Consider the following 11,118-nt stretch of genomic DNA (forward strand, 5'->3'; position numbering starts at 1 on the left):
GTGGCAACCTCCCTACTGGGGTCCTGGTCTTTATCTATGAAACAAATCTTGCAGGACTTTAAATCTATTTTTGACAGGTTTTATTCTTTACTGTCATAAACACTTTTTATTTTAATGACACATGGCTTAGTCTGTAATATTATTTTTGTCATTGTTGGCAAAGGGGGAGAAGTATAAATTTTGAATGTTATGATGTATACATTCATGTTATTTCTATTAAGAAGTAGTATGCATTGTATTTTCTGCAAAAGGGGTAGTGTATATGCCTAGGGGGAGTAATTTTGATTTTGGCATATTTTTGTTAAAACACTTAGATGTCAAAATTTCCTAAGTGTTGCCATCATTGCCAAAGGGGGAGATTGTTGGCATTTTTGATGATTATGTTGTGATTGTCATTGATGGACACACACTTGCATTGAGATCATATTTGTATGTATGAGTTATGCTCAACCGGCAATTGTTCCAACTGGTATGATGCATTATAGTCCGTAGACTATTAGTGTTTTGCAGAAAGTGATTACCGATCTGAAGTAGTACGAAGATCTCAAGTGGTACGAAGCTTCAAAGTGGCAGAACACATATTTGTCAGTCTTCATTTTGTCAAACTGGCAACTGACATTTTGCTTGAATCAGTATTTTGTCAAACTGGCAACCGACATTTTGCTTGAATCAACATTTTGACGAATAGCTGCAATACATCCCAAAAGGGCCATGATAGAATATACTGCAGAAATAATGATATTGACCCAGAATATTATACTTCTTTTAGAAGGCTTGAAAGTCAGGTTGAAGCAGACCATAGGTAAGACAAAATCCAATGGCATGAACCCAAAAGCCCCAATCAACGCATTAACATCCCCGAAGAAAGGTAGCATTGCAGCCAAAAGTGTGACGATCACTACTGCTGATGTCCTTAAAATCAATCTGGGTACCAGATTTCGTAGAGAAAACCTACCCTGTTTCACATCTCCAGATATTCCTTCCAGTACTTCGAATACTGGTTGCAAATAGACCTGCCAAGTTCAGTCAGTGACACAAGAAAATCAATTCCATTTCCTACTCAGAATTGATGATGGGTTGATAAATTAAAACTCCGAACTTTTTACCTCTACAAATTGATTCTTTGTTTCCCTGAAGGCAAGTGGGGATAAATTAATCCAAAATCTTCTATACACTATTGGGATCTAAACAGATCTAAGCTCTTTGGCTCTTTAGCTCCCTACAACATTTATCTTCTTTCAACTATTCGCTTCCCCCTTACTTTCTTCGTTGAAACATTTCAAAGCTGTACTAAATTAATGACTGAAAAAACTGTAATAAATTCTTCAAGTGCCTCACCATTCCAACTGCAGATACTTGGGGAAGCACCAACAAGTTTGCGATAACTAGAAACCATTTAGGAAGAAACGGAGGCCCCGCAGATGGGACGAAATTGCTAAAGACAGTTCCATCTGCCTTGTTGCCAAATGCCCAGTAGCCTGAGATTGCCACAGAGTAGAATGTGGACACCACCACAACATAACATATAGACAATCCTTTGAACATCTTATCTGATACAGGAGGCACCAGAGTTGCCTGAAAGCATTATGCTCAATCAGGCCTAAAATTCTATTTATCCAACTGAGAATAATATCATTGATTATAAAGAAAAAATGTTAGAAAATATACATGCCCACTAGTTCAGCACTGTTGTGTACAAGAATGTTTGAACATATACAAAACTAGGAAATGACACCCTCTTCTGTGTTTTTAATTGGGCGTTGATCCTTTAAATAGCTGTTGTAATGGTCGCTTCTTACAGTATATGCTCTCTGAATTAAAGAATGAATTCAGTTGGTATCGCCTAAAGGTTTCTGCGGTAGACACCGATCATCAATTCTAATAGAAAAATGGGTAGAACTTACTTGAATTTCTGGAATGATTCCATTCCCAAAAGTGGTAGCGATGATTGAGAAAGAATTCAAAGCTCCAAATATTTTGGTTGGTGTGCTACCAACCAAAGAATAATCTTTCTCAGAATCTTCTCTTGAATTGCCTGTTACATATGAAATAAAATTTTATTAACTTCCACGAATTATCTTTCATTCAGACATCTAGAGAATCTGAATCTACATGAGCTTTAGAGAATGGGTAAAATTTGTGGGCATTATTCAATCTAGAGACGAACCTGCATGAATGGAACCGATCACTGCACAGATACTGTAAGCAAAGCACAGAACATAGGACACGAGATTATTGTGTCTCAGAGAATGAAAGGAAGGCATCTGAGCCAGAATCAACATCAACCCTCCAAAGAAAATGATAAATTTATATAGCTTCATTTCTCCATGTGGATGATAAATAGTGTATATAAACTGCAAAACAGAAGCAAGCATTGATGCAAAACATCGATATCACACTTTCAAAATTAATAAGAATACAGGATGCATATTTAAAAACCTTAAGAGTCTGCCCGCCGATCAGCGTGCACGCTATAACAGCTCCGCAGCATACTGCAAACTGTATAGGTCCTACAAGGAACTTAGCCCACTTGGGTCCTGTTACAATCAACAAATTACACAACCAGACCATTAAAAATATTCTTCCCTATCAAAGACTTATGAATACATCTGCTACCTTTCCAATCACATTTCCTGACCCATCATAACCGAAAAAGAGAGATGATAATTTAGGATTATAAGCTAGAGGTCTTTCAATGGATAACGCCTGTTACAAGTGCACAAGACCCAAAACACTGAAAAGGTGAGAATATTCTGATTCGTACCCATAACATGATATCTAACATCTCTGAACCTCAATTTTCTGTTTCCGTGCAATTCCAAATGCTCAAGCACGAGGGAAAGGAGATTATATGAATAGAAAGTGACGAGTGCATCAATAGTAAGGCATATTACTCCTCCAGCCCATTCAAGAGAGGCAAAAGCAAACGGCAAACTCAGAAGTGCAGGGGACACTACGGAGGTTGTTAAATGAAAGCCAGCATGAATCCATGTTCCTGCATATAATCATCATACATCCCTTTTAAGTCTATCCATTTTGATTTATTTATCTTCATAAACACCAACGAGAGCAAAAGGAGAGTAGATATTGAATATACCTTTTGATTCTAAGACAAAGAGGGCGCCTGCATCTAAAGCTTGGACTTCTGTACTTGTGCCGTTCAAATCTCTTTCTCTATTACCAGAACCCATCTCATCTTCCATGATAGATATTCCGTGATTTTGAGCTTAATTATATTCCCCTACAATTGTTTCCAAACTCCTCGAAGGGTGCCCATAACTGTGTTGAGCCTTGGAAAAATATGCGGTCCTCCCACGTGTTAGGACTTTACTTCTTTCCTATTACCCACCGGTATGTAGAATAATAGTGGGAAACCATGACCAATAATTAACAGCTCACCAATAACTATTTGATTCTATATTGATTGTGATATGCTACTTTAATTATTGTAGATAGGTAGACTCATTTAGCAAGGATATGTGTGGAAGCCAATTCCTGTTGACCAAGTCGTGAACGTATTCAACTCGCAATGCATGTAAGCAAATTTCCAAACGCCCGCCTTACAAATAAAGTTTACTCCACTCAACACGACGGGATGACAATGAATGGTGACTCATTCTAATTTAACGTATTTTATACTTTTAAATGATATGTCAGATTTTTTTTTCTCACATATATAATATTTTAAATCTGTCAAATTATTTTAATATTATAAATAGGAGTATAGGTAAATTCTAAATGTATAAGGTATGGCTAAAGTTAATATATAACTCCGTTCAATTAGCTTATGTAATTTCATCTATAAGATTTTTTCTAAAATCTTTTTTCTTTGTTTGAAGTCAATCCTTCATGGTCTAGTGTCGGCCTAATAGAATGAATTTGTTCCTAGCCATCAAATTCTTGATTCTATCCTGACCACTCATGAGGATATCCATTCCTTGTTGGTTAATAAGAAAGTTGGCTTTCTGCTTAAATTGGATCTCCATAAGGCTTATGATTGGGTTTGGCATTTTCTTCTGCATTCCTCATAGCTTGTGGTTTTAGTGGTAGACTTGTCCAGTTGATCTCTCAACTTAATACGACCCCTAGATTCTCTACCATTATTAATGGATCCCCCTTAGGGTTCTTTTCTAGCTCTAGAGGTATTCACCAAAGAGACCCCATTTCCCCTTTCCTTTTTATCCTCATGGAAGAAGCCTTAGATAGTTTTATCCAGAGCAATTTTATTTGAGGCGTCTTAAGGGCCTCTCCCTTTCCTCTTCCTAGGTCTCTTCCCACCAATAATTTATTGATGATACCACTATCCTCAGTGATGGCTCTATTTCTGAAGCAAACAAATGTTAAAAGCATTATGTCTAAATATGAAGCTGCTTCGGGTCAAAGAATTAGTCTTCCTAAGATCTCCATCTTCTTTCTTAATACTCTAAAAAGGAGGCAACTCAAAATTGTTTATATTCTTGGGTGTCATATTGAGCAACTCCCCTCCACTTGTACCTTGGGCTTCCTCTTTGCACTAATTTCGCCCCTGGCTCCTTTTGGTTGGGCCTCATTGATAAATTTCAATCTAAATTGGTTGGTTAAGAAGAGGCTTTGTTGAGCTAGGCTGGTGAACTTCAGTTAATCAAAGCTTCTCTTCAGAATTTACCTGTTTAAGCTAGGAGCCTGTTTTAGGTCCCAAGAAAGTTCACTCTTAAGATGAAACAAATTTGAAAGAATTTTCTTTGGATTAGTCCATAGTCAAAGAATAGTTTGCATCTTATGGATTGAGACCAAGTCTTCCTTCCTAAGAGATTTCATGGTTTGGCCATTAAGAAAATTAAGGAACTTAATAATGATAATTTGTTGGCAAAATAATTATAGAGATGTTTGAAGGTTAATAATTATATATGTTTTCTTACAATTTGAATGCATCGTAGCCATCATAGAAATTGGAGAAGTTACTAGTAGGGGGAATGTTGTTGGGGTCACCCCTAAGCATACCACCTCATATGTATGGTAGGGTCCACATGAGGCCAAAGGAGGAGCGAAGGTGCTCTTCCTTTGGGCTTAGGAAGCTTAGACTTAGGGCACCCTATTGGGATAAATCCTTATACTCTCTACAATGGTGGTGGATGTAATCATATGAGTGGGAGAAGGTGAATTGATTGAGGGGGAATCATTGTAAATCTACTCATCCATGGCTTGATTGAGGGGGAATAGTTGTAAACACACCCTATCAAGTTACTCATCCATGGCTTGATCGAGGGGGAAAAGTTGTAAAGACACCCTATCAAGTTACCTATCCATGTAAAGACACCCTATTAAGCTGCCCATCCTAGCTTGCTATACATTGGCATTCCTTTAGTTAGTTAAGTAACCTTGTAATCAATTAGTAAGTTATGATCTATGATCTCAATCTCTACATTTACAATTGTTTGTAATTGTAATTTGCCTTATGTTTCATCATAATCAGTCATTCTTTACTATATGTATCATCATAGTTGTTTCTAATTATTATTCAATTATATAATAATTTGTATGTTATTTTATAACTTGTTTGTAGGTTTTTCCTTTTAAGGAGATAAAGGAACTCCCCCTCTAACGCTCATGCATTAGATGAGAATTGTAATTTAGGGCAAACTAGAGCATTTTACAAAAGGGGACATTACACTATCAGCGAAAGATTTAAGCTTCTTGAGGTTTGTAGTAACCATTTGTATCATCTATGGTAATTTCTTAATTGATTTTTCTAGAGACACTTAAACTCTCTTGTTTTTTGGATCTAATATTAGTTCTACATTCAACACAATTCAAAATTATTATCTCTAATAAGGATTTGCTAATTTGGAAGAGGAATTTTATTTTTGATATTCTTAAATATGCTTTATGTTTGAAATAACCAAGTTATTCAAAATATTGTATTGTTGCTTTTATAAGGTTGAAGAGAATCCCTTGTCTTTCAATTTTTTTATTGGCCTATATGTAGTGATACTGAGCCTATTGTCAGCAACTTTCAAATTGAGAAACAAGGTAGTCTTTATGAGCTTCAGTCAAAAACTAATCCAAGGTTTACAATTTTTTGTCACCACAATTTCGATATAGTATGCTCATCTATTTCTATTAAATTATTTTGGATGCATAATTATTGTTTAAATCTTAAAGTGTTATGAGCCAATAGAAAGACCTAGAATTATTGTCCTAATTCTCATAAAATTTATAATTCAAATGAAAGCATAAATCAAAAAATGAATGAAAGATCTGAGGCAGATTTAGAAACCTAGAATGGCAATGCTGAAAATCTAAACAAATGTAATGTTTGAACTCTATCATAAAACTAAAATGTGAAACCGTTTCAAACTACAATATTCATCAAACTTGTTTGATTTATTGGTTATTAATTAAACAATATCAGTAAAATGTAAGCGAAACCTGTATGGGCATGTTGTGATTTGCAAGTTGAAACCCTTGTTGTCTAAACGAAGAATGGTAATGTTGTTTCCCTTCTTAGCTCATGTTTAGCACTAGGTTGGTTTTTCATGGGTGGAAAGAGGAGAGAACTAAACGGAGAAAATATGGCACTAGAAAAATTTTGGTAGATAGTGAACAAGGAAAAATGATGAGGAAGAAAAATGCATGAAAAAATCACAAGTGGGATACTTTTCCAATTTAATTTTAGGGCATGAGGAATTAAATTTTGGGTGGTTTATTTTTCACACATAATAGCGTATCTACTAACAAGTGAAGGATTAGATATGTATGGAGGTCTCAATATCAATAACCCCCAAGAACTACATCCATCACGAGAATCCAATTGATGACCCTCCATAGGAGAGAAAGTGTGAGACTATGTAGCCCTACAATAATAAATAATCACCTACAAGAATGGTAAGTGTCTGAAGACAAAATAAGATCCAATGCTTACAAATCACTTTTCTCCTTTAGGAAGGAAGGAAACCATATATAAATGTAGGGATGCTTCCAATTATGGATATGCAATGAAAGATGCAAGCCTGAATAATGAAGATGATGTCTCTGAAAACTACTCATGTGTCTCCTTGACCATGAAAAATTATGATGCCCCAATCGATTCCGGCACATACCCAAACAAACAAGAAAGTGACAAGCAATATAGAGAAAAATACAAAGATTAATATACTATAGTATTTCCTCTGACCAAATGTGAAAGAAAATGATATTCTTGTTGGTCAAGAATGATGAAAGTCTCAATCAATAACTCTACAAAATATTTAGGAACCTTTGAAGCAGCCTCCATTCAAGTGTCAAAAAATTCTAAAGGATCACAATCAATGTTTCTAGGGTCATGAGTGGTAATCAAGGTATAACCCTTTTCTTTACAATGAAGAGATTTTCTCTCATGTTTAAGAGGAGATAAATTTGATGAAGAAGAAATAGAAATAATATGTAGCTTGAGTAATTGTTGCAACTAATGAATTTCCTTTTTGAGCAATTCAATCCTTGGGTGTGTCATGGTATAGAAGAACACAAATAGACAAAATTGCAAGAGACACCCCCTAAAAAAATAATTTGTACAATTCCTAATAATTGAATTTGTCAAGTGAATAAGCTATCACAACTATTATGAATTAAAAAATAGCTTATTAAGATTAAATAAATAAATAAAAAAACATTTGAATTGGATGAGCTTAGCTATTGGGAGGTGGTCAATGATGATTGAATGACATTGCAAGTCATCGGTTTTGATAAATTATCAATCACCAAAATAATCCTCCTAGTATTTACAACATTAAAGAAAAATATTTAAGTGCAATCAACAATTTATTAAGTTGAATATATGGTGGACGAAGAAAAACAATGTCACCCCACAATATAAATGTAGGACTAGAAGAAGAATATCTCTACCAATAATAACACTCAAGGAAATCGAATTTATTTCCAATGTCAACATAATGCTGCCCCAAAAATGATTTCTCCAAAGACTAAAATAATATCACTGGCAAGAAAATTTCAAAGTAGATCACCACCCAGATTGTACCACACCCATGAACCAAGTAAGAGAATATCACTAGTAAATATGTTGATGTCAACTTGGATAGGAAGGTATTACATGAAGGATATCACTACAAATAGTCTCCAACCAGTTAATATATCGCTCTAGGTTATGTGATGCATCAAAATGGAACCAAGTAGCCAGGACCTAATCCCATTCTCATACACACATTGGAATACAAAAGGTCCTAGGGAGATATTTCACTTTGACCACTTCTTGTAAGAGAGAGAGAGGGTGAAGGAAAATATCTTATGTTTCTATTCCTTTGTTGTAATGAAGAGGAGATATGCAAAATATGATGCAATGATCAAATATGCTAGCAGATGAACAAGGAAGCAAGTATAAACTAAAAATGTAGAAACTGATAGAACTGAAACTAAGAAACTAAGCACACAAAAGGGAGGGGAATTCATATGTTTACATAGCACTGAAATTTGATACTAAGTGTGCAGGAGTAGGTCGTTCGACACCTTGGTCCAAGATACTACAACTTGTTGTGGTTCTAGGAATCAAGTCCTGAAGGTCCAATCTACTGAACTGCCCATAGAAATTGGAAAATGAAGGGGACCAAGGTGCCACACCCTATTCCTAGACCAGGATGCCACACCATGGTCCTTCGAAACTGGGATCTTCTTTTAGATCTAAGTTTGTTCCTGTGTCTTCCATAAGTCCCAAAAATCATGCGTCAACGAGATTCTTGTATCTGCACCTGCAATTTGAAAAAAGGGGGTATAGGTGGCAATAAATAGTTTTTCCTTAGTCAAACCCCTTATTTTGATTATTTCCACCTATACAAATAGCCGATAATGTATTAAAAATGTATGTGCAAGAATCTTGTGTGTATGCAAGATCCTAAATGAACAAGAAAGTAAATCTGGAGTTCTACCCTATGCTTTGGAGAGAAAACCCTAAATGCTTGTAAATATAAATATAAATTCTTCAAATCATAAATTATCTAGATATCTAAAGCATGAATGTAAATCTAAAAATGAATATCATACAAAGACATGAAAACAACATGAAACCATACCAAACCTTATAGGGGAGGTACAAGCCAATCATCAGTCAGCAATCTCCTATTATTCTTCATTGTCTTAAAATATCCTAAACATTGTTGAAAATGCTTGATGCAGACTTCATAAAACCTACACTTTCACTTCATAATAATCTCCTTCAATTGCTAGATCTTCGATCTTCAAATGAGGAAAGGAAGGGTTTATGTAGGAGACAATAACTTTGTTTTGAGTCATAGGCTGACTTAGAAGTTATATTTTTTATCAATCTCTTGGAATTGAATATTAAAATACCATCAAAACATGCTCCCGAGATTCAGGAAGAAAAAGTCAGGACCATGTTGGTACCAACATGGTCCAAACACACGGTCTCACCAAATTTTTGCCACATTTTCAAGGAAGCAAGATATTGTGATTTTAAAGAAAATTCCAGTAGTATGTGGGAATTTGCGATGTTTAGATATGATAAAATAGGCCTTGAAGGTCGAAATAAGACATAATTAGGGTATTTGATGAAATGATTATTGGGAGAATAAAATAAAAAAGAGCACACTTAGGGTAAAGGGCCCAATTTTGTGATGTGTAGACGGATAAAATAAGACTTTAGGTTTAATTAAATTAATTAATTAAATGCTTAAAGGGAATTTGGAATGCAAAATGGAAACACACTAAGGCGGGTGCTAACATAAGCGTGGAATTGTACCGCCCAATTAAGGGTGTACAATTTATGATGGTGCAGGTCGATATGTATGATTGGGACTGTAGCATAGGTAGAATAAATCACTCTCTAGTTGTTGTCATTGCAAGTATGTATCTCACTACCACCAACAAATGAAAAGAAAAGTATAAATTGATATCATTACAACATAAACAATAATAATTATTGCAGGAATTGTAAATCATTGTAAGGAAGTGTATTTACTGTTGGAAAAAGGAAAGATAATATCAATACAATGGCTATGATATATTGAGTGGAGGTGACTTCTTAAAATTATGAGAATTTTCAATGCCAAAATGAACTCAAATCTGCAAATAGGATTATGGGAGATTTAATAATAAATCACTCTCTAGTCACTACAAGTGTATACATCACTACAACTGACAGATGGAGAGAGGAAAAATGTAACCACAATCAAGAACAACAAAGTGAGGCAACTTCTAAAAATTTCAAGAATTTTCAACATCAAACTAATATCTTCTGCAAATGGGTCTATATGAAGATAAATAATAGATCAACTATTCATTTCCCTGATTGGGAAGGTAATTTGTCTAGATGAAGCTTTGATAGCATGTTGGACAAATTATGTGCCCATGAAGTTGCACAGACTTGAATGGATCCACCAACAAACTATCCTACCACACATGAGAATGTTATAACTTGAGCAATGAAGAACAATGGAGATCGAAGAGAAAAGCTTTAGATTAACTTGCAATGGATTTCTATAACTTGATATGTTACAATGTACAAATGAGCTTTCTTATATAGGTAAGAATCTAGACAATTGATAGCATAGGTACTAAAATGTAGCTCAATGAGATGAGAGAGTAGGTAGTAGGTACTGTTGTTCACCAAAAGTGATAACCCAAGATCACCTACAAATCTATCCATGAGATAGCCAATCTCAATCAATGAAACACTTCAGGGCTTGGACAACTTAACAAGGACCTAAATCCTTCTACTCTTCAGGCTCTGCAAAACCTAGGTGGGTGTACCTGTGATGCATTTAATCAAATCCATTACACACAAGACTACATCAACAAAAGCAGATGGATCTCCAAAGGTTCAAACACTAAGGGTTCACTGCAAATGGGCTAGATCCACACTTGCAACTCAATAATGTTTGAATCCTGAGATGGATAGAACAAACTGAACATTACAAACATAAAATTTAAGGATAGATATTCTAATTTTTTATTTTAAGTCTCTGAGAAAACCCCAAAATTTGCAAGATCAGTTCCTTATCTAAGGGCAACAGAGTCATAGATCAAACTGAAAATGAACATCTCTATTGCAAATCCAATTTACTAAGAAATCCCTGTATTAATGCCTGACATTAATACATTCTAATTTTAGACAGAGGATCATACATATCTAGA

At 35.0% G+C, this 11,118-nt stretch overlaps 2 protein-coding genes across 2 annotated transcripts; both read right to left on the reverse strand.

The window, feature by feature from the left end:
- Positions 1-604: 604 nt before the first annotated feature.
- LOC131059192 (GABA transporter 1-like) lies at positions 605-2,599 on the reverse strand. Its single transcript, XM_057992520.2, has 5 exons — positions 2,440-2,599; positions 2,168-2,354; positions 1,905-2,035; positions 1,339-1,575; positions 605-1,013 (listed from the first exon to the last, which is right to left on the reverse strand). Exons 1-5 carry the CDS (start codon positions 2,569-2,571, stop codon positions 630-632), a joined length of 1,071 nt encoding a protein of 356 aa, XP_057848503.1. The 5' UTR covers positions 2,572-2,599; the 3' UTR covers positions 605-629.
- An 82-nt stretch (positions 2,600-2,681) lies between these two features.
- Positions 2,682-3,322, reverse strand: LOC131059191 (GABA transporter 1-like). Its single transcript, XM_057992519.2, has 2 exons — positions 3,098-3,322; positions 2,682-2,995 (listed from the first exon to the last, which is right to left on the reverse strand). The coding sequence occupies exons 1-2, from the start codon at positions 3,201-3,203 to the stop codon at positions 2,682-2,684; spliced, it is 420 nt and encodes a 139-aa protein (XP_057848502.1). The 5' UTR covers positions 3,204-3,322.
- Between the last annotated feature and the right edge of the window lie 7,796 nt (positions 3,323-11,118).

This window comes from Cryptomeria japonica, chromosome 8, assembly GCF_030272615.1.
Source record: "Cryptomeria japonica chromosome 8, Sugi_1.0, whole genome shotgun sequence".
NCBI classification, from domain to species: Eukaryota; Viridiplantae; Streptophyta; class Pinopsida; order Cupressales; family Cupressaceae; genus Cryptomeria; species Cryptomeria japonica.